General features: G+C 40.4%; 1 protein-coding gene across 8 annotated transcripts in view; it reads left to right on the forward strand.

Moving 5' to 3' along the window:
* cnksr2a (connector enhancer of kinase suppressor of Ras 2a) overlaps positions 1 to 21,881 on the forward strand; it is a 357,881-nt gene that overhangs the window by 36,852 nt on the left and 299,148 nt on the right. For all 8 annotated transcript variants that reach the window (XR_004764907.1, XM_035414896.1, XM_035414899.1 and 5 more), the window contains exons 2-3: positions 4,038 to 4,201; positions 13,835 to 14,037. Coding sequence is in view for 7 of the 8 variants with exons in the window: in XM_035414896.1 (XP_035270787.1) it covers positions 4,038 to 4,201; positions 13,835 to 14,037 (367 nt within the window). In the remaining variant the exon portion in view is untranslated. The remainder of the gene's footprint in view (positions 1 to 4,037; positions 4,202 to 13,834; positions 14,038 to 21,881) is intronic.

Below are 21,881 nucleotides of genomic sequence, written 5' to 3' on the forward strand. Positions count from 1 at the left end.
GCCACCGTTCATGCAATAAACCAAACTGTTTTATTTCCCTTCAACAGCTGTCTTGAGGAACATTTATCTCCCGACTTTTACTCCAATATTTCACTTGTGGCCGGACCCCAATGGAAGATTTGTGCATATCCAAAGTCCTCTTGACTTGAATCCGTAACGACCCTGACTTCAAAGTACACGGTTCTCAAGAGTCTCCTACACACCTGCCACGGACCTTGGACTAGCCGTCGAGCTGACGCATCACCTAACGGATTGGCCTTCCTTTTAATTGCCGTTGAAACACATTTTATTTAACACTGGCATCAAACCATAGGATAGCGTAAAACTTGTAATGCCTGGTTAAGTTCGTTTTGGTATGCGTATGTTGGTCTAGAATAGCAAATTCCCTGACCTTGTTGTCTTACATTGTTAAACTTCATTTAATGAGACTGTTTTAACTAACAAACCTGTCACTAACTCATAACCCAAATTAACCTTTGTTAATTGGTACCACTGTTAGCCTCTGTCGCAGAATGATCATTTCCTCGAATTAGCCAGTAAATATACATCCTTTATTTCCAAACCATTGTCGTATCTATATTATTTCACTAAGTTGGGGTCTACGGATGTACAGAATTCTGATTCCAAATCCAATCCAATCCAAATTTATTTATAAAGCACTAAACAACAACAGCTGACCAAAGTGCTGTACAATCAGAAATATCAAAACCTTAAAAACAACACAATAAAAACACAAAGACCAGTTTAAAAGACAAAAGGACAATAAAATAATAAAACAATAAGATCATAAGAAAAAAAGAAAAAGAAGGGCAACTCTTATACTGAGTTAAAAGCCAAGGAATAAAAATGTGTAATTGGTTCTTAGCGTGATTGGTTCTTGAACTCAGTTGTTCTAAATGTTGTTCACCTGACCAAACTTCACTACACATACAACGATGACAGGAAAGACTGAAAACAAAAGGGGATAAAGGGGAAAATTAATATTTAATTAATATTCCGGCCCCCTGCTGACCTATCCTGGCTGACTGAAACATTCAGTTTGTGCATTGGTGCTTCATGCGGAGCTGATGTAGTTATACTGAGGGGTATTGCTTAACCTGACCAGTGTGCGATGCTGTAATGCTGCAGGGCTGGTTCCCTGGTGTAGAGGCAGTGACAGATGGACCAGCGGGATAGCAGGCAGGCAGCGGGCACGGGGGCCAGTTTTCCCTTCTCTTGCCTGGCATCTGAACGCAGGCTGTGGTGAAGTCGGAATAGATCACTGAAGATGTTCCGTCTCATTCTTGTGGCTGAGATACAGCCATAGATAGAGAGTTCACTATTCTCAGATGGGAAATTTGTTGAGTGGGAGTGTCTAGAGACAGAAGATCAATGGGCATCAAAATACATCCATCACTACATAAATAACTAGAAGAGTGCACTCAGTAGAGTGCAGATCTCCGCCAGGCGTGTTAGCTTTGCTGATGCAACAATAGAGGCTAAACAATCATTGCAACCAGACAAGTACAATGTTAGAAGTTTTTACCATGTGCCACTGAAAATCCCAAAAACACAGATTCAGTGAAGTAACGCTAAAGGTGGTGACATGTTAGCTAATTTCATTCATATCAGCCACGATGTGTTAGACAGGGCTAACGTTGACGTTACAGTCTGGCACTTTCGTTTCAAATCTGGACAGGAACAATCTGGACAGGAACAATTCCAAAAAACCAGCAATGTAAAATGTCAATTTCAACGTAAAAATTCCAACAAAATAATTGCCACAGATTCAAACATTAATGTACCCCGTTAGTTGGCGGATTGTTTTGTTGGCATTTTCCGATTGAAATTGACATTTTACATTGTTGGTGTTTCATTCCAAATGGAAGCAGTTGTTGATCACTTGCGGCCCCTACCGGCCAGTTAGGAGGAGTGAGGAGTTAGCACTCAATGTATTTCAATGGACAATCATGGAAATTAATTCAAATAAAATACTTGTCGTTAAGTAGTATGCGAGATTAGCTGTGGACAGATACACAAACACACACACACACTCACACACACGACCAAACGCATAATCCCCTCCAGGCTCTCACCTGGCGGAGAGAAATATTTGAATGGCCCAGGGTAAATCGGGTAAATTTTTGCTACAGCCACCTAACAATGAAATGGATTAAATGTAACCTGGTCAAAAAAAAAAAAAACATTGCTAAATGTTCTATCTTTCATGCCTGCTTCCATCGATATTTAAAATTTCATTTTGCACTTAAATAAATACTTAAATACTCTGAAAGTGTTTTTTACATGGCAGAACAATTCGTAGTTGAGATCAGAAGTTGTGGGAACATATATTGGACAGATGAAAAAAAATGTAAAGCCCAGAATCAGCAGTAAACAGGAGTGCAATGCTACAGTAGCTAGAAATGAAATGGACTCTCCAGACTAAACAACACGCAATACCAATACACTTCTAGTTCTCAAAGTGGCATGCGTGCTGGTGAACATAAAATAATTTAGGGACTGGAATTACTACACGGATCATCCAATAAGTTTCCTCAAATAACATCTGATAATCTGCAGTTTAACATCATATTCATTGATTAATTTCTAATCCAGTGTACTGGAGTAAAGAGTCAAAAAACAAAACTTGCCTTAAAACTTGTCTTAAAAACAACAAACTGTCATACTGCTGTTGCTGCCAAAGTAGTGAGTGTAGCTTGGTGTAGCTTGTTGCCCTTGGCTAGGTGCGATTTCCCTTTCAGTTGACTTATAACGGATTAGCATTTGGAAACTTTGGACAAGTGAGAGGCCTGGGTTCCACCATATTTAACAGATGAGGTGGTATACTTTGAATCATGAACAGGTACATTCTTTCTGCACACTTTCTGCTTTACAGCACTTTAGTACAGGTTAATAGTGATCTCATCTGTCCATAAGACCAGCTTTTTCCAGACCTGCTTTTTTTAAATACTGTACTTTTTCACAAATTCTAACCTGCCCATTTGTTCTTCAGGCTTACCATCTTGCAGTGAATCCTCTGAGGTTATGCGGGTGTAGCCTTCTTTTCATGGGAGTGTTTGACACATCTGTGTGTACATCCTGGAGAGTGTTCTTGATTTGTTTGACAATTGAAAGTACACTTTGGTCATTCACTATAGTGGTCTTCCATGGTCTACCAGACCATTTGCTATTGCCGAGCTGACCAGTGTGTTCTTGCTTCTTAACAATGTACCAAACAGTTGATTTTTGACACACCCAATGTTTTAGCTAGATCCCTGATCAATTTATTCTGATTTTTCAGCCTCATGATGGCCTGCTCTACTGGAATTAACATTTCCTTGGTCCTCAAGTTGAGAGACAACAGCATCAGACTCCAAATGCAAAAGCCACTCCTGGAATACACTCTAGACCTTTTCTTTACTTTCTTGTGTATGCACTTATGATGTCAAATCTGATAAGAAATCTGATGTTGTGTACGTGAAAAAGAATTCTGGGATTTTCAAGTGCAGCTGGTACCTCTGAGAGACAGGACAATGATTGGGCTGGTGTGTTTCACTGAGATGGGTGGTCATGCTAACACCAGATCCTTTGTGTGTGGTACCCTGGTCTGTGATAGAGAGACTGAAATGTATGCAGCACTGATTCAAGGGGAGCTGGAATATTCCTAGAATATTACTGTTTGAATATTCACAGCAGTTTGCAGTGACTTTTGCAGTTGCAGTGTTGCGGGAAGTTTCTTTATTTCTTTGAATATTTACCCTTAAATATTTGAACACCTGAAGGGTCCTATGTAGAGATATTTTGTGATGGTTAGCAATCAGTCTCCTGGTTACAGTTAAAGATTGCAGTACTTTAGTAGCAATAATAAGCCTGTGGTAAAGTGTGGAGGGGGTGATTGGTCCATTCATCTATGTTTTATGTAGGGCATGAATCAAAGGCTGGTGTCAGGTCTTTGGCAACTTTCTTTGCTTTAGCCAGGCTGGGTGGGTATATCAGGTGCTGTAGGGAAAGGTGACATACCATACTGAGTAAACTCTGTCATGTTCTGTCTCTTGCAGGTCTGGATGACTGTCTGCAGCAGTACATCAAAAACTTTGAGAGGGAAAAAGTGGGTGGGGACCAGCTGCTGCGTATTACCCATCAGGAGTTGGAAGACTTGGGTGTGTCCCGCATTGGGCATCAGGAGCTCATCCTGGAGGCTGTGGACCTCCTCTGTGCTTTGGTGTGTCCCAAACTGTATCCCAGAACCGTTCTGGGTCTAACTGATACTGATAAAATCGTATCAAATCAAATTTTATTTATATGGCGCATTTCACAACAATTGTCACAATACGCTTCACAAACAACCTTAGCCTAAACCCCGCACAGGAGCAAGCCTAAAGTAACAGTGGCAAGGAAAAACTCCCTGTGGCAGATGGGAAGAAACCTCGAAATGAACCAGGCTCAAGGGAGAAACCCATCCTTCTCTGGTCGGCTGAGGGTGTAGATTGGTTACCAACATGGTCAGTCAGTCAATGTTTGCGTCGATTAAATTGGTGCCAACTAAATGACAGATATAAGGTAGTGGCTCAAATGATGGGTGGTGGTGGTGGGGAGCAGCAGGTGGAAACGGAAGTGGGCAGGGTGAAGGTGGTGACGAAAGAGGGACTGGACCGCAGTGGTGGGGGAGTCCAGACGACAGCACTCTTGAAATTTGGGGCAAAAGCCCTGCCGGTAGTGTGGAGAAGAAAATTTAAATGGCCATTGGGGAATCTGCAGTAGAAAAACAGGGTAAAGTGACTGGGGATTAAAAAGTGGCCCCGCTAGGAATAGTCTGTGGCTGCAAAGCTACCAGGACAGGGATTGAGAGCCATGCAGTCAAGGGGGGGGGGGGGGGGGTTGGAACCATACCTGCCTATCAAGAGCCAGCCCATGTAAAGTGGGGTCACAGCTGATTGACAGGTGACAGTAAGGTAAGGATGCCACCTCACAAGGCTTCTCTCACCTTGTCTCCGGACTATAACTGATTATAAGCCTGAGCAACAAGGTGCGGTATTAATCTAGATTTAAATATTGAGACTGTGTCTGACTCCCTGATAAATTTTGGAAGGGTGTTCCACAGTAGTGGGGCCCTGTAGGAGAAGGCTCTACCATCCTTTAGGTTTTTAGATATTCTTGGGGCTACCAAGTAGCCTGCATCTTGAGAACGGAGTGACCTTGTGGGTTTATAAGGTAGAAGCAGGTTAGTTATGTACACTGGGGCACGTCCATGAAGAGCTTTAAAAGTCAGGAGCAAAACCTTGAAATCTATCCTATGCTTAATGGGTAGCCAGTAAAGCGATGGTAGCACCGGTATAATGTGCTCATACTTCTTAGCTGTTGTCCAGATACAAGCAGCTGCAATCTGCACAAGCTGGAGATTCTTTAATAAGGTATTAGGACAGCCGGAGAACAGGGCATTACATTAATCTAGCCAAAACATAACAAAAGCGTGGACCAATTTCTCTGCATCCCCCACTGACAGGAAGTGCCTGAGTTTAGCCATATTACATAACTGAAAGAAAGAAACTCTGGATGTGATTTTTATGTTCGTGTCAAAGGTTAAATCAGGATCAATAGTAACACCAAGGTCTTTTTCAACCATATTTGGTTCAGTCAAACAACATCACAGTTTAGAGTAAGAGTACATATTTTCTCCCTTAGTATTTTGGAGCCTAAAAACAACTTTTTGGTGCCATGATAACAACCTCTCTCTATATGTCAAAAAGACAAACAAAATCATTGTTGACTTCAGAAAGATCGGAGAAAATCACATTCCTATATCGATCAATGGGTCATCTGTTGAAATTGTTGATAGTTTTAGATTTCTTGGTATACACATCTCAGACAGCCTCACATGGTCTCTCAACAACAACTGCATCCTCAAGAAAGCACAGCAGAGACTGTACTTTCTGAGGCGTCTCAAGAGTTTTGGTATGAGCACCAAAGCTCTTGTGAACTTTTGTCGATGTACCATTGAGAGTGTTCTGTCAGGCTGTATCACAGTGTGGTTTGGCAACCTGACTGCTCAGGACTGCAGACTGCTACAAAGCACTGTAAGACAGCAGCAAAAATCATTGGCGCAGAAATACCACAACTTCATAACAGTTACACCACTTCCTGCAAAAGGAAACCCCAAAACATCATTAAGGACACCAGTCACCCCGCTCATGTTCTGTTCTCGCTCCATCTAAAAAACTTTACCAGAGCATCAAATCACACACCACTCGTCTCAGCAACAGTTTCTTTCCACAGGCAGTCAGGTTGCTGAACAGCTGACACTCTCATATGCACCGCACATTGCACATTACTGCTGTATGTAATGTTATTGTGTGTCCCTTGTGTTAAAGAGCACAGAGAGAGCCAGAGCACAAATATTTCATTGTATTTTAATACACATGACAATAAAGTTGAACTTCAAAGTTGAACTTGAAAGGCTTTCATCAACCATTACTCCCAAATCTTTTTCATATTGAGCACATTCCAATTTTGTTCCTTCCATAAAGTAATCCTACCTAATGTTTTTATTTCCCACATGCAGAACTTTACATTTGGCTATATTAAATGCAATTAGTCAGGTTTCCACCTACTTCTGGATGTTATTTAAATCTTCTTGGATTACTTTAGTAGATTCAAAACTATTAGCTGGGCTTCCCAGTTTTATACCATCTGCAAATTTGACTAATGTATTTTCCATGTCCCTGTCAAGGTCATAGATATAAATGAGGAAGAGCAGTGGTCCCAGCATCGATTCTTGTGGGACTCCACCACTTCCCACAGTTCTCTGTACAGATAATATCCCTCCTACTACTCTTTGTGCTCTACCCGGTAGCCAGTTCCGAATCGACTCTAAAATACGCCCTCTAATTCCTGTCTTCATTTTATTAACAAGTCTCTCATGAAGTACTTTATCAAATGGCTTTTGGAAATCTAAATATATAATATCATAAGCCTTGTTATAATCAAAACCTTTGGTAGCTTCTTTAGAGAATACCAGAAGGTTTGTCAGGCATGACTTTCCCTTGTGAAAACCATGCTGGATGTTGCTGTTTTCAAGAAATAGCCTACTTCCATCTTGTCTCTAATGATAGATTCCAGTATTTTACAGGCCATTGTAGTACATGACAAAATAACACTTTGAATCATGAAGAAAGACACCTTTTCGAACAGATCAAGATCACTCTCCAGGATTTACACATAGATATGTCAAAGACTATCATGAAAAATGACTACACCAACATCAACTCAGAGGATTCACTGCAAAATGAAAACCATTGGTAAGCCTCAAGAACAGAATGGCAAGGAGTTTTTAAAAAGAATACCTTAAAAAACCAGTTCTGGAACAAATGAGGTGACTATTAATCTGTACTAAAATGATGGAAAGAGGAAAGTGTGGAGAGAGAAAGGAACTTCTCATGGTCCAAAGCATACGCATCATATGAGAAACATGATGAAGGTAGTTTAATGGCTTGAGCATGCATGGCTGTCACTGGAACTGGCTCGCTTGTCTTGATTGATCATTTGACTGTTCACAACAGCAGCAAAATGTGAGATTGTGCTGTTGTTACTGTGTACAGAATCATCTGCCCAGATCCATCCAAATTCCTTCAGACTAATTGGATATTGCATTAGGGCCAGAAAGTAGAAGGTTTTTGACTGCTCAAGTCAATCACCCAACCTGAATCCAACTGAGCATGCATTACACTTGCTGAAAGCAAGACTAAGCAAAACGCCCCAAAACAAACAGGAATTGAAAATGGAGGCTGTACATGCCTGGCATTGCAACCCCATGGAAGATACCCAATGTTTGCAGGTGTCTATGGGTCACAGACTTCAGGCAGTCATCAAATGCAAAGGATTTGCTACCAAGTACTAAATATGACAATTTTATTGAACATTATGTTAATGTATCAAATTACTTTTGATGCGTATAGTGGGCTGTAATTCCTACATGGTCCACCCACTATGGACACAAATACCCTGAAATTAAAGGGAACCTCAAGTAAAGAGCCAAAATAGCAAAAAATGTGTCAATGTTGAAATACTTTTGGGCTTCACTGTTTGTTGGTTATATTATAAATATCTTACACTATCGAGGAAAAATTTTCAGTAAGTCTTCATGCCTGATTGACTTGAATATTCTTTGTGCCAATGAAGCAAAATATTTTTATTTTTTTGTTGGTGAATGTGCTTACTAATTAGGATGTTGTTGAGACATTTGCAACACTGCAGAAAACCCTCCCAAATTACAACTGAAACAGATGTCTCAGCAGCTATTGTGCCAAATCTGTCTTTTTGCAATATGGGGATTTAAGGCCTTGCTTCCACATGGAAGAGGTCAGCCTACTTACTGTACTTACATACCTATATTGAATAAATTGCAATATGTAAAGTTCATAGCTGCAGTATGGAGGCTGATCTTTGGGACCAGGGTAGTGTACGGTCAGTGATTGTACATTTAGACGGTCGATCCACATGGAGAAAATATTCATCATTCCTCTTCGGGAGTAATGCACTGGGAAGATTCTACCACGTATGATGCTGCCAAATTACTGTACCCCTCTATCACAGGTCTATCAGATATAGCTCTGCCAAATGTCTTTACCTCTCTATCACACATCTATCATATACAGATCTGCCAAATTACTGTACTCTTCTATTGCAGGTCTATCAGATACAATCCTGGCAAATTTCTGTACCTCTATATCACAGGTCTATCAGATACAGCCCTGGCAAATCACTGTGCCGCTCTAGCACTGGTCTATCAGATACAGCCCAGCCAAATCTCTGTACCCCTCTATCATAAGTCTATCAAATACGGCCCAACCAAATTTCTCTACCCTTCTATCCCAAAGTCTATCAGATACAGCCCTGCCAAATATTTGTACCCCTTTATCCCAGGGTCTGTCAGATACAGCCCTGCCAAATATTTGTACCCCTTTATCCCAGGGTCTGTCAGATACAGCCCTGCCAAATCTCTGTACCCTTCTATCCCAGGTACTATCAGACCGGGCACTTGCGATTAGAGCTCCTAGACTTTGGAACGCCCTGCCCGAGGAGATCAGGCTCGCTGAGTTGGTGCCTCGTTTTAAATCTCTTCTTAAAACAAAGTTTTAAGTTGCTTTTAATGTTTTAGCCTCTTAATACCTTTTCTACTCTTATTTTATTTTTTTTTAACATCCTGTTATTTACTATATTCTTTTATCTGTATCTGTTCCTCTGTTTGGCCCTCTTTCATGCTGCTCCTATTTCCATGTTCATTTATTCAGATACTTTGTTTTAATGTGTCCCTTAAGCTGTCGTCTACATCTTGTATTCTTTTATTTCTTTTTATGTGTGTAAAGCACTTTGTAACTTTGTTTGTACAGTCCTGCCAAATCTGTGTACCCTTCTATCCTAGGGTCTATAAGATACAGCCCTGCCAAATCTCTGTGACCCTCTATCACGGTCTGTCAGAAAAGGCCCTACCACATCTCTGTACCCCTCAATCACAGATCTGTCAGGCACAGACGTGCAACATCTCTGTACCCCTCTATCACAGGTAAGTCAGATATAGCACTGCCAAATCACTGTACCCCTCACAAGTCTATCAAAATACTCAGCCGTTCAAATTCACTGTACTCATCTATCACTACAGGTCCAGGTGACAGGGATGGCTATTAGAGTGAGGGCTGATGTGGATGGACCTTTCCTTGGTTGTCTTTGCTGTGTACATGGCAGACATTCTCTTCAGCCCAGAATGTTTCCACAACTATGCCAACTCAACATATTCTCCTGGTCTTCGATTACTCATGAGGCAGGGTGGTTGTTTTTTTTTTCAACACTTGGTTTTTTCTGGATGCATCATTCTTGACTTTCAGGAGTACTGATAGTTCTGTGACCACCCACACACCTGCATTGTGCCGCCTATGGAGCTGGGCTGAAGGCAGGTGCTGATGAATATCCTGTGGTAATTGTTACGACCCCATTCATAAGTTTTTGTTTACATTTGCTACTTTTGCGTGTGTTTCTTCGTTCCAGTCGTCATCTGATTGGTTGTTTCTGTATCCAGTTGCTTGGCTTGAAAAAGCCGCCATTTAACACCTAACAGCGGAGACTAGCTCTTTGAACTGGTTGGTGTGGTGTGTTTAGTGATTGCTTCATTTGACTTTGCGATTTGACCCTATCTTTGTTTGTCTCCAATTCCCATCCAGCCCTTCTGGTTTGTTTGCTGATTTGATCTTGTATGACCATTGATTTTGTGTATGACCATTGACTCGTTTCCTTCGACTCGCTCACGTTTTGCCCCTTGCTCGCCGTATAGTGCTCTGGTTAGTTAGTGTGTTCCCAGCTGGACTAAAAATCCTTCCATTGGGACATACGTTTGTTATTTTGCTTTGTTATTTTATTGTTTATGTTTATTGTTTTTGAAGCTACTCTGGGTGGAGATCTAAGGCTCTGTAGGGGGTATGCTATTTGGGCTTTTAGTTTCCGACTATCAGCTAATTGTCCAAAGTTCAGCATTCAAAGCTGCCCCATGACCAGTAACCTTCGAAGACTAGCCAGCATTCAGTTAGATTTGCATAGGCGGATAGGGACTGAAGTTACTGATAGGTTCACTGTATGTTTTCCTACCCATTTCCCTTATCATTCACCCTGTTATGTACTGACCCTAGACGGTCGTAACAGAATGATAATATTAGGCTACTAGCTGGGCTCTGCGTGTAATGGACAAGAATCTTGAAAGGAGTCCATCCAGTCCATCTAGCATTCATCATCAGAACTCCTGAGCAAGACTGCTTGGATGCACAATACTTATGCAATGCTAATATATTCCCATATATTAAAAAATACACAGTAATACATAGAAGTATTATATAGTATTATATTTTCTTCCCCACACTGCTGGCGGGGCTTCTGCCCCGAATCCTGAGAATGTTGTTGTCTGGACTACCACTGTGGTCCGGCTCCTCCTTCATCACCGCCTCCACCCTGACCACTTTGGTCTGCACCTGCTGCTCCCCACCACCACCACCTGACCCTGCCGATAATCTGAGCCTACCTCAGGATCATTATTTAGCTGCCACTAATTTGATCAATGTGAACATTGGCTGACTGACCATGTTGGTCACAAAGCTATGCCTTGAGATGACCAGAGGAGGATGGCTTCCCCCCTTGAGCCTAGTTCCTTCCAAGGTTTTTTCCTATCTGCTACGGGGAGTTTTTTCTTTAGCACTTTTGCTTTAGGCTTGTGTAACAGGTGTGATCTTGCATTGTGTTGTGTGAAAGCACCACAAACCAGGATTCCCAGTTGAGTTGGTTTATTCTGACAATAGACAAACAGTGCGATCACTGGACTGTTCTCAAACATGTAGCCTATCTTCAGCAATGATGATACTAGAAATATAGAAACACTCATGTTACCACACACACCCGGCTTGGTAAGTGGCTAACTTAGCTAGCAACATAGCCTACATGCCGTTGTTCGTAGAACAGATATAGTGAATATACAAATCTACAAATGCACAAAAGTCTTTGTCCATGTGTAAACTCCTCTAGGTACATATGCATTGATATAATGATAAAATTGTGAACAAAAATGGACAATCTCTTAAATAATCTGCACAATGTTATAAACATGACCTACTGCTTGCATGGGCAAGTTAAACTGGGAAGAACATAACGTGCATCATTCCCTTAAAGGCAACCACACAAGTATTTTAAAGTGACAGAACACTAGACCAAAATTGGGATGGCAGGTATGTCAATCTGTCAATCAAGGCTCGTTGGATGCCCGTCAAATCCGTGAGTAGTCTACATACACTGGCCATATTTCACCTTTTCGGATGCGTTTTTACAATTACGCCACCAATTGTCACAGCCACTGTTTTATATAGCATATATAGCAAACCGAAACTGCTAAACGTACACGCTCATCAGACTGTACAAATTCACACAAGGATAGCCATAATCCACAACCGTTTCTTACAGGGTCACTTCGCATTTCTCACTCTCGTAATAAAACGCTTTGCAAAAATAAATGATATCTCATAAAAAACACGTTTTCAACGTACAAAAATGCCAAGTTACTCACTCATACAAGACATACACCGTCAATAACTCATTCATTCAGACTGCCAAAATCCAGGCCTGCCATTGAAAGTATTGATATCAAAATGACGCCAAGTTACGGTACTACAAACAATATAGGCTATCTTGCCTCACCAAAATTTAATAACATGTATTCCAAAGCAATCCTACCCAATATTTCCTCAATTCTTTCAAGTCACTTGGCCCTGTGTTTTGTAATCTTACCATATTACAATGTCATGCAAACTTTGTGTCAGATCAAAGTGTCAAATATTTCGTATTGCCTCATGGAACACATTGAAATTCATGTACGGACGGAGGGGACGGAGTGTAGCACAGTGTGTAAAGGTCGCAGGTTCGATTCCCGGGTAGGACGCTGCCGTTGTACCCTTCAGCAAGGTACTTAACCGAAATTGCTTCAGTATATATCCAGCTGTATAAATGCATGCTATGTAAAAGAAATGCTATGTCGCTAAGTCGCTCTGGATAAGAGCGTCTGCTAAATGCCTGTAATGTAAAAATGTAATGCAGAAAACTGCTGGTCAGTCACAACAGGAAGCATATTTCTCCAGAAAACATATGTTCATACTTGCTTCTGAACTGAATTTGAGTAAATGTACAAGTGATTGTATATTTGCAACGTACAATAAATACATGTAAAATACATATTGTAGCCTACATACATACATAGAGAACTTCTTTATCCCCATGTGGATATTTCCCTCGCAGCATGTTACATTCACATTTACGAACAGACATTTATACCAAGAAACATACAATCATTCACGCAACAGAAAGGCTGGGCACCAAAATACATACATACCAATACAAATTGGACATATAGATGCCTATTCAATCAATCTTGACTGTGAGAAAGCCATCCACACATATGTTTGGCCTGTCCATGTACTGCACGCTTATATACACACAGGGCCAAGTGACTTGAAAGACTTGAGGAAATATTTGGTAGGATTGCTTTGGAATACATGTTATTAAATATCGGTGAGGCAAGATAGCCTATATTGTTTGTAGTACCGTAACTTGGCGTCATTTTGATATCAATACTTTTAATGGCAGGCCTGGATTTTGGCAGTCTGAATGAATGAGTTATTGACGGTGTATGTCTTGTATGTGTGAGTAACTTGGCATTTTTGTACGTTGAAAACGTGTTTTTTATGAGATACATATATACACCTCTGGTACAATGGCAGGTGTAATCATTATTAATCATGTTACACTTGCTCTTGTGGAGGTTTAGGCCAGGGTTCTCTGTGAAGCGTATTGTGACAATTGTTTGTGAAATGCGCGATATAAACACATTTTGATTTGATTTGATTTATATGGAGGCTCTCTAAATATGAAGTCAAAATGACTATGTTGACATAATCAATATAACACATTCTGTTAGTTAAATTCAGATATATCCCATTGAGACCAAAATGGCAATGGCTGGTATGTTTTCAATATATTTCCATTTCAATTTCATTCCATTTCTCAAAGCAAATGACACTGCAACAGTTCAGTTTCACACGTTTTCCTGAATTGTACATTATATTCTATAGCAATTTCAGTGTTATGTCTTGATTTTGTTGGTATGTGACGATAAATGCTGAAATTACAGTATGAGAAAAGTATATTTTTGTTTTGTAAAGGAGGGACCTAGCCTCATCTCAGAATGTGCCTCTTTCACAAGAGACAGAACATGGAGCATGCTATAGTATGTATAGAGTCTGTGCTGACAGTCCACATTGTCACCTGTCCCCCCTAGAACTATGGGTTGGAGACAGAGAACCTGAAGACCCTTTCGCATAAGCTCAATGCCTCTGCCAAGAACCTGCAGAACTTCATCACAGGCCGCAGACGAAGTGGACACTACAATGGCCGCACAACGCACAAGCTGCCCAATGACTTCCTAACATCAGTTGTGGACCTCATCGGGGCTGCCAAGAGCCTCCTGTCCTGGCTAGATAGGTTAGTCTCTCGAAGTGCTGCTGTTAAGCATTGCACTACACTCATGGCCCACTTTCCTGCGCACCACACTTTACTAATAGACTAGGTGGATCGTTTAGTCTTACAAAGGGCTATGTTACCTACTGCACTCATGCACTACAGTACTGTATTTACATGTTGGTATCCAATAGTTTACGTGCTGAGACTACAGTAACACTATGACACAAAATCTGACCAAGGAACAGTGCTGCAGTGCTATCTGAACAAAGAACAGTTCTGGAGTGTCTAGTGTGCATCTGCTTGTGTCATCGCTACTACTCCGCGTTTCAGATAAGCGTATCTTTACTTAATTTGTCTCAGCTGTTGCTAGTTAGAGAACATAGTTGTGCGTTAGTTCAGATAATCTCTCTTCAATTTATTTCAGTTATGGTTAGTTAACATAATTGTGCGTTAGTTAAACAGTGTATGCAATCACGTTACTGTTAAATACCCCTGTATTATCTTGCTAATTTTGAGTAGTTTCACCTGGTGCATTTCTGCCCTAACGAGCTCAATGCAATTACGCAATTGCCACCCCGTATTTTTACCTCCAGCTGAGACTGCCATAGGCAGCCTCGTCGTCAGTTTTTCATGTGTTTAACCCCAATTCCCTTGTGCAGACCATCCACCACAGGCGCAACATGTCTACCCACCCCTGTCCACATCTCAGGGTGGACTATGAAACTGCCAGTCAGCTGTAATTTTTATTTGTCCTAATATTGTAGCTTGTTCTTCTCCCTAGTTTGGCTTGGCATAAGTCAGAATAGTGTTCACTGTGTGAACTGAACTGTGTTCTTGGCTAGAAATAGCTGTGCGAAATGAGTATTGTGCCTTATTGAACTTGTGTTTTCTAGTTGTCCATGACCATGAAATGCACTTTTGTACTTTTATTTGTACTTTTTGTATGGATAAAATCGTCTGCTAAATTAATGTAATGTAATGTAGCAAATGACCTTGTCCTGAGCAAGTTACCTCTAACCATCACCTTAACCACTACTCCATAGTTTGATCACCTCGTAACGTACAGTTGAGGCCAAAAGTTTACATACACCTAGGCTAAAGACATTCAAACTCAATTTTTCACAACTCAGATTTCATGTTACCATACATTTCCTGTCTTAAGTCAATTAGGGTATCTACTTCATTTCCATAAGAGGTCATTTCAAAATAATAGCTAAGAGACAGATTTATTTTAGCTTTTATGTACTATATCATAATTTCAGCGGGTCAAAAGTTTACATACAGTTAGTATTTGGTGGCATTGCCTTCTAATTGCTTATCTTGAATCAAACGCTTGGAATAGCTTTCCACAAGGTTCTTGCAATACATTGCCGGAATTTTTGTCCATTGCTCCTGACAGAACTATTGTAACTCAGTCAGGTTTGTGGGCCTCCTTGCTCGGACATGCTTTTTCAGTTCAGTCCACAAATTTTCTATGGGATTCATGTCAGGGCTTTGTGATGGCCACTCCAATACTTTCACTTTTTTGTCTTCAAGCTATTTTGTTACAACTTTGGAGGTATGCTTAGGATCATTGTCCTGCTGGATAGACCCAGTTGTGACCAAGTTTTAACTTTCTAGCTGATGTCTTGAGGTGTTGGTTCAGTATTTCTAGATAATCCTCCTTCCTTATGATGCATTCTATTTTCTGAAGTGCACCAGTCCCTTTTCCAGCAAAACACCCCCACAACATGATGCTGCCACCCCCATGATTCACAGTTGGGATGGTGTTCTTCGGATTAAAAGCCTCACTGATTTTCCTCCATACGTATCATTGATCATTATGGTAAACAGTTCAATTCAATTCTAAAGGCAGGCCCTTAAATACAACCACAGGTGCCAATTAACTCCTAATTATGACAATTGACCAATCAGAAGCTTCTAAAAGTCATTACATCAATTTCTGGAATCTTCCAGACTGTTTAAAGAGACAGTCAATTTAGTGTATGTAAACTTTTGACCCACTGGAATTCTGATATAGTGAATTAAAGCTGAAATAAATCTGTCTCTAATCGATTGTTTTAAAATGACCTCTGATGTGAACAAAGTAATTCCCTAATTGACTTGCCAAAAGAAACGTATGGTAAAATCTTAATCAATAAGAGCCACACCATAGCGTAATCTGAAACAGTAACAGCGGCCGTCTCACAATCTCAAACACTAACAAGAGCAACCTGACAATGGCAAATAATAACAGCAGCACAGTCCCACAATCTCAAACAGTACAGTCCCACTGTAGTAGTCTGTCACATGCTAGCATGACACCCCTGGGAGGGAGATGCAGAAGTTCCGAGAAACATCGTTGGTTGCCACATGGAGAGAGAGAGAGCGCACATACAAACACAAAATAAAATAAATGAATATCCTCACCCTTCCCCCTCATGGGTTCCAGGCAAAAACAATAAACTAAAACAACAAATTAAAATAACAAAGACAAGAGAAAGTAAAACAGAGCGACAAATATTTCAGTTCCACCTTCCAGCCGAATCGCTCCTCCAACTTTTCAGTGGAGGTTTAATTTCCATGTTTAAAGAAACAAAACTAAAATAAAATGAAACAAATAAATAAATGTGTTCTTTGTGTGAGCTCCCAGTCTCGGCCTCAAACTGCGGAGAGGAACACCCCTTGAAGCACCTGGGTTTATTAATTAACGCAACCCAGGTGTGTTTTCTGTCTCCACCAGGCAGCGCTGCCAAAATCAATCCAGTTCACTGCTGGACCGAATGCCACACAGCCACACAGAGACAAAAAGTAATTTTCAGTAAACTGTATTAACAGCCACATCATTAATTTTGTATTTGAGATTAAGATACATTTGTGTACATGGATATAATATGAAATTAACAGATTAATTATGAATTCTGTTATTGTACCCACAGTTACAGTAAGCTACCTATATTAGAGCTTGGAAAAATTGCTACTGTATGTATGTCACAGTGATATCCGCATGTTTATATTACACTTAGATGAGAGCAATTGTATACACTTTGTCATCCTCAGGGCTGAGAAAAATGTTTGATCAGTGTGACTTTATAAAATAATTACTTTTTAATAAGTTTTACATGGTCTTTGCATGTTTCAGCATCTGGAAACATTAGAATATATACCCTCGGGAGACACTGATTAATTAAATAGATCTTTTATTGGATTAGAATTGATTATATGCTTAATAAGCCAATTGTGTGTATAAATGGCTGCAGGTCAAGTTTTGGATTCTTGGCCCATGAGGTGTACAGGGGCAGAACTGCGGTTTATTTGGTGAAGAGAGGTTGTGTGTTAAGCACTGACAACAGTTGGAGAAGATCACACAGTGACCTAGGCTCCATTCACAGATTAAAACCATCCTAATAGCCCACTGATGTGGGCGGTTCCCTTCTCTCTGTCAGCTTTCGAAAAAAAATGTAGTCTTCTGAATCAGTGGCATAGTCAGAAATGAAATTGCAGCTGGGCCTGAATAAAAGTGGATGGGCCATACCATTCATTCCATAAATAGCTAAATAGCATTTACAGTACATTACAAGCGCGAAAGTGCCCTGCTATGCGTTGGTCTGCTGTGTTACACTGCTGTTGTTTATCTATTTAGTTTTGCCTAATTATGTGGATGTTTTTTTGCCAGGTTTATTTGCAGTAATACTGATTTGTCATTACTATTAGACTTAAAGATCGTGTTAAACAACTAACATTACAGGTAACATAAACTAATTGATGTCCTCAAAACATATCGGCTTGAGAAAGTCTCATAAATCAGCTGCTGAAAATGAATGAAAACTTGAGTCGAAATATAAAAGTACATGTTGCTATTTGATAGGCTATATAGGCTACCGAAATTGTTACCAGAATTCCTTACCTGCAAGTTAGTTTTTTTCTTGGATCAGATAAAAGAATGTTTAAAGCCACAAGAATCAATCAAAGCTGTTATTGCTAAAAGACGAGATGCAAGTTGCACCCTAGGATGGGCCTAGGCAAGAATTGGGTAGGCCTAGGCCCAGCCAGGCCCACCCATAGCCACGCCCTGGTTCTGAATAGTGACTGTCACACTCAGTCTATTGAAAATCTAGGTTTTGCTTGTATGAAGGAAAGCGGGAATGGTTCTATAAAAAGAATTGTAAACACCTCACAGCTAGACCAACGAGGGTTTGTAGCTGGAGGGGAAGGCACCACATGTTTTCCTTTGGCTGGTGTGATTCAAAACCGGAGATGTTATTTATTTTTCCTCTGTTCGTAAGAACAGGGCACAATTATACTTAAGAATGCACTGGTTCCGTCGCCACGGGTCAGATATGAATGCGCTGCTTCATATCCCGCTTAAGACTGGCCTGAAACGGACCAGTAGCATTCTGGTTACTCTCCGTTCACAAACGGGGCTATGCTGTCATCAGAGATATATCTGACTTGTTGCCGGACTGTCAATATTCCAATGAGAGCATCAGAATATTCACAAATGAGCGGAACAACACATCAAATATATCCGTGACCACAGCAAGTAAACGTAACAGTTACTAGGGTTTACTCTCGTACTGATCTGACTCCAAATGAAATTATAATTTAAAATTTGGTTTTAACTATACATGGACCTTGGAGTGGTTACACTCGACTCTATCTTGTGCCATCATTCCTCAATATATGCTCCTGGGTTTAGCACTATTGTTAAATCTCAGTTCGGTGAAGCCTCCAGAGGGTAGGAGGCTGACCACCATAATACATGCCTTCCTTTGTGCATAGATAGTTATGAGCCCAGGACAGTGTGTATCTATCGGGCTCCTTAAGGCAAATTTGACAAGAACCGGCGTATAACGCCCATGGGTCCTCTTAAGCCAAAACACCAGAACTAATACAACACCACAGATCGTGGTCACCTATCTAACTTGAGGACCTCACTAAAGACTTTCGCTGTACTAGACCCCTGATCAGTAGGTCCTAGTCATAATTGTCCCCCTGAGTATTTAATCGGAATTTCGGCTGAAAAGAAGATAAAATGGATTAGAGTCATGAAGACCACGCAAGTTAAAAATAAGAAGAATATATTTAACAGGCAGGTAGGTCATTAGCTTCAAATTTTCAATCAATTTAAAATATGGAAGGTTTTAAAAAATAAATATAGAGTAAAAAGTTTTTACCCAGCCTGTTTAGCTACACACAAAATCACAGAGCCTGTGCAGTGTGGGAAGTCGATTGCGATCTTCCCTGTTCAGCTACGCACAGAACACAGAGTATGTGCCGTGTGGGAAGTCGATTACGATCTTCCTCGATTGCTTTGTCTCCCTTCCTTTTAAGCCAAATCCCGCGTTTGATCTAGGCGGCATTGCCGTAAATTAACCTGGACGAATAATAAAATCTGGAATTTAGGGCCCCACCGTTTGGGGGCTGTTGTCAAAACAATTAGTGGGGAAATTGGGAAAAGGAGATGATTACCAGAGAGGACATTCCATTGGGATAGTTTTTTCCCTGAGTTTCTGAAACTATGTTTTATCAAATTCTATTTGGTATGAAACATATTTCATTCAATTTATTGAATTTCCCTGAATACGTCCATACCAAACATGTCTAGGGGATGTAATATTATGGTGCAGTTGTCATGACAATACCCTTTTGTTGAACCATTTTACATGCAATCCATGTTATTACTACATAAGGCATAATACAGTAATATAATGAAAACATGTGCATGGTTTGTAAGGTTTTACAGAGTTTTTGAATATGATAAACAGATGGTTTAGAGTCCAGATCCAGAAAAGAAATAAAAAGTGTAATGGCAGAGGGGCCCACATAAGGGCACTGTGGTACTGTCAAGAGCAGTTGCCCCACCATTTTGCCAGAGGCCTAATGATCTTTTCACCCTTAATGTCCCCAATACACACACATCCACAACCATAGACAAAGAGACTAGTTCCCCTTATCTTAGTCTTGTCCAGATGGCAACATTCCAGAGAGCCAATGGCTTGCTCACACAACCATAAACAACCAGTCCAGTTCCCCTTATCTCAGTCTTGTCCAGAGGGTAACAGTCCAGAGAACCAAATGGCCTGCTCATCCAGAGGAAGTCCGAGTAACCTATTGTTTTATCACAAGACTCTCGGGTCCTTTGAAGTACAGGATGAGTCCCAGCGTGGAGGCTCGTTCAAATGCCAGCCTTTTCTGGGTCCCAGTTTGACTCCCCTCTTACAGAATGATTTAGGAAACTTCTTTTTTCTGTATGAATGTACAGAGAATTTGTAATATGCAAATGTGAATATTCATTATGTCTGTTTTCAATGAGTTGCAGGAAGCAGATAAGCCACTTATGATTCTGGGGCTGATTTCTCTAGCCAAAATACAGTATTGTTTCAGCAGTTTAAAGGAAGCACTGTTTTTTTGCTAAATAATCAAGTGATTTTTTATATATTTTTAATCATTGAACATTAATTTGCCAAGTGCCACACTCTGTGGTTTAGCTCCAATCTTGCACAGAAGAACAAATCCCATGTGTTTTACCCATGATTCTGCGCTGCAGGACACAGCAGTGTGCAATGTATGGTCACAGACTGTCTCTATTGCGAGGTGTGCAGTCAGGACCACTTTGCTGGCTGCACTAACACAATCAGGCTGATTTGCTTATATAATCACTATGAGCAATCCACAGTCAAACAAAAGATGAGTAAAGCCTTATGTAAGTTTATTTATATATTTTTTTATTTTTTCTTCACTTTGTTAAGTTGACTGTTAATGCTGCTCTTGAGAGATTAAGTATTCTGGACCTATGTCTGTCCTGTTTCACACTGCCCTAATCATCCTTGAGGTAAAGAGGCATCAAAGAATCCGAATCACATTTACCTGCTGCTTCAGACTTTATCTAAAACTGGAATCTCCTTTTCAGCCTTCTGAACATGAGAAACCTCCCACCCAATACTGGCGATGCTGAGTTTACTAGTAAAGTAATGGCCACAGAAGATAAACAATTCAGACCCTGTTTTCCGTGTATAGTAATGGCTTGAATTCTACAGAGTCCCAGATCTGCTTGAGTCTTCATCACCTGAACTCCCACAATCCACTGAAAAGTACATATGACACAGTCCAGCAGTCCAAATGTAAAACTATGTGAGGTCTTACTCCAGATGCCCACCGATGGCTACTCAAGAGGGGAAATCACCTAGAATCCCCTTAGAGCCAGACAAGAAAGATTCCAAACTGAACTGGACAACACTCTATATTGTGTTATCCCTGTCTATTGAAAGTTCTGCTGTCATTAAAGAAAGCAAGTGGCATTTGGACCGAAGGATATATATTTTAGTCTGTTGACATTGTGTGGGATTATACCGTGAGCTCCCTAATATTTGGGACAAATATGTTTTTGTCTTCATTTGGCTTTACTGTACAGTTCTAAATTTGTAATCAAACAATTCACATGTAGTTAAAGTGAATATTCTCAGCTTTTATTTAAGGATATTTTTATACATTTTGGCTTCACAGTGTAGAAATGACAGCACTTTATATGCATAGTCCTCCCTATTTCAGGGCACCATAATGTTTGGGGCAAATGGCTTCACAGATGTTTCGGGTGTGTTCCATTGCTTTCTTAGTGCAGGTATAAGACAGCTTTCAATATCTAGTCCTGAATGTAGGCTTTTGATTGCCTTCGGAGCCTGTTATTGACAATTGTGAACATGAGGCATTTCTAATCACAAAGGGCCTCGTAGGCCAATGAAGACCTCTACAGTTGATAATGGAAGAATATTCAGAATAGAGAAAAAACTCCAAACACCTGTCCAACAGATAAGAAACACTCCTCAAGAGGCAGGTGTGGATGTTGTCATAAGGTTGATAGACCTTAGTTGAGTTATTAAATTTAA

The sequence above is a fragment of the Anguilla anguilla genome, chromosome 4, assembly GCF_013347855.1.
Source record: "Anguilla anguilla isolate fAngAng1 chromosome 4, fAngAng1.pri, whole genome shotgun sequence".
In the NCBI taxonomy this organism is placed as follows: domain Eukaryota; kingdom Metazoa; phylum Chordata; class Actinopteri; order Anguilliformes; family Anguillidae; genus Anguilla; species Anguilla anguilla.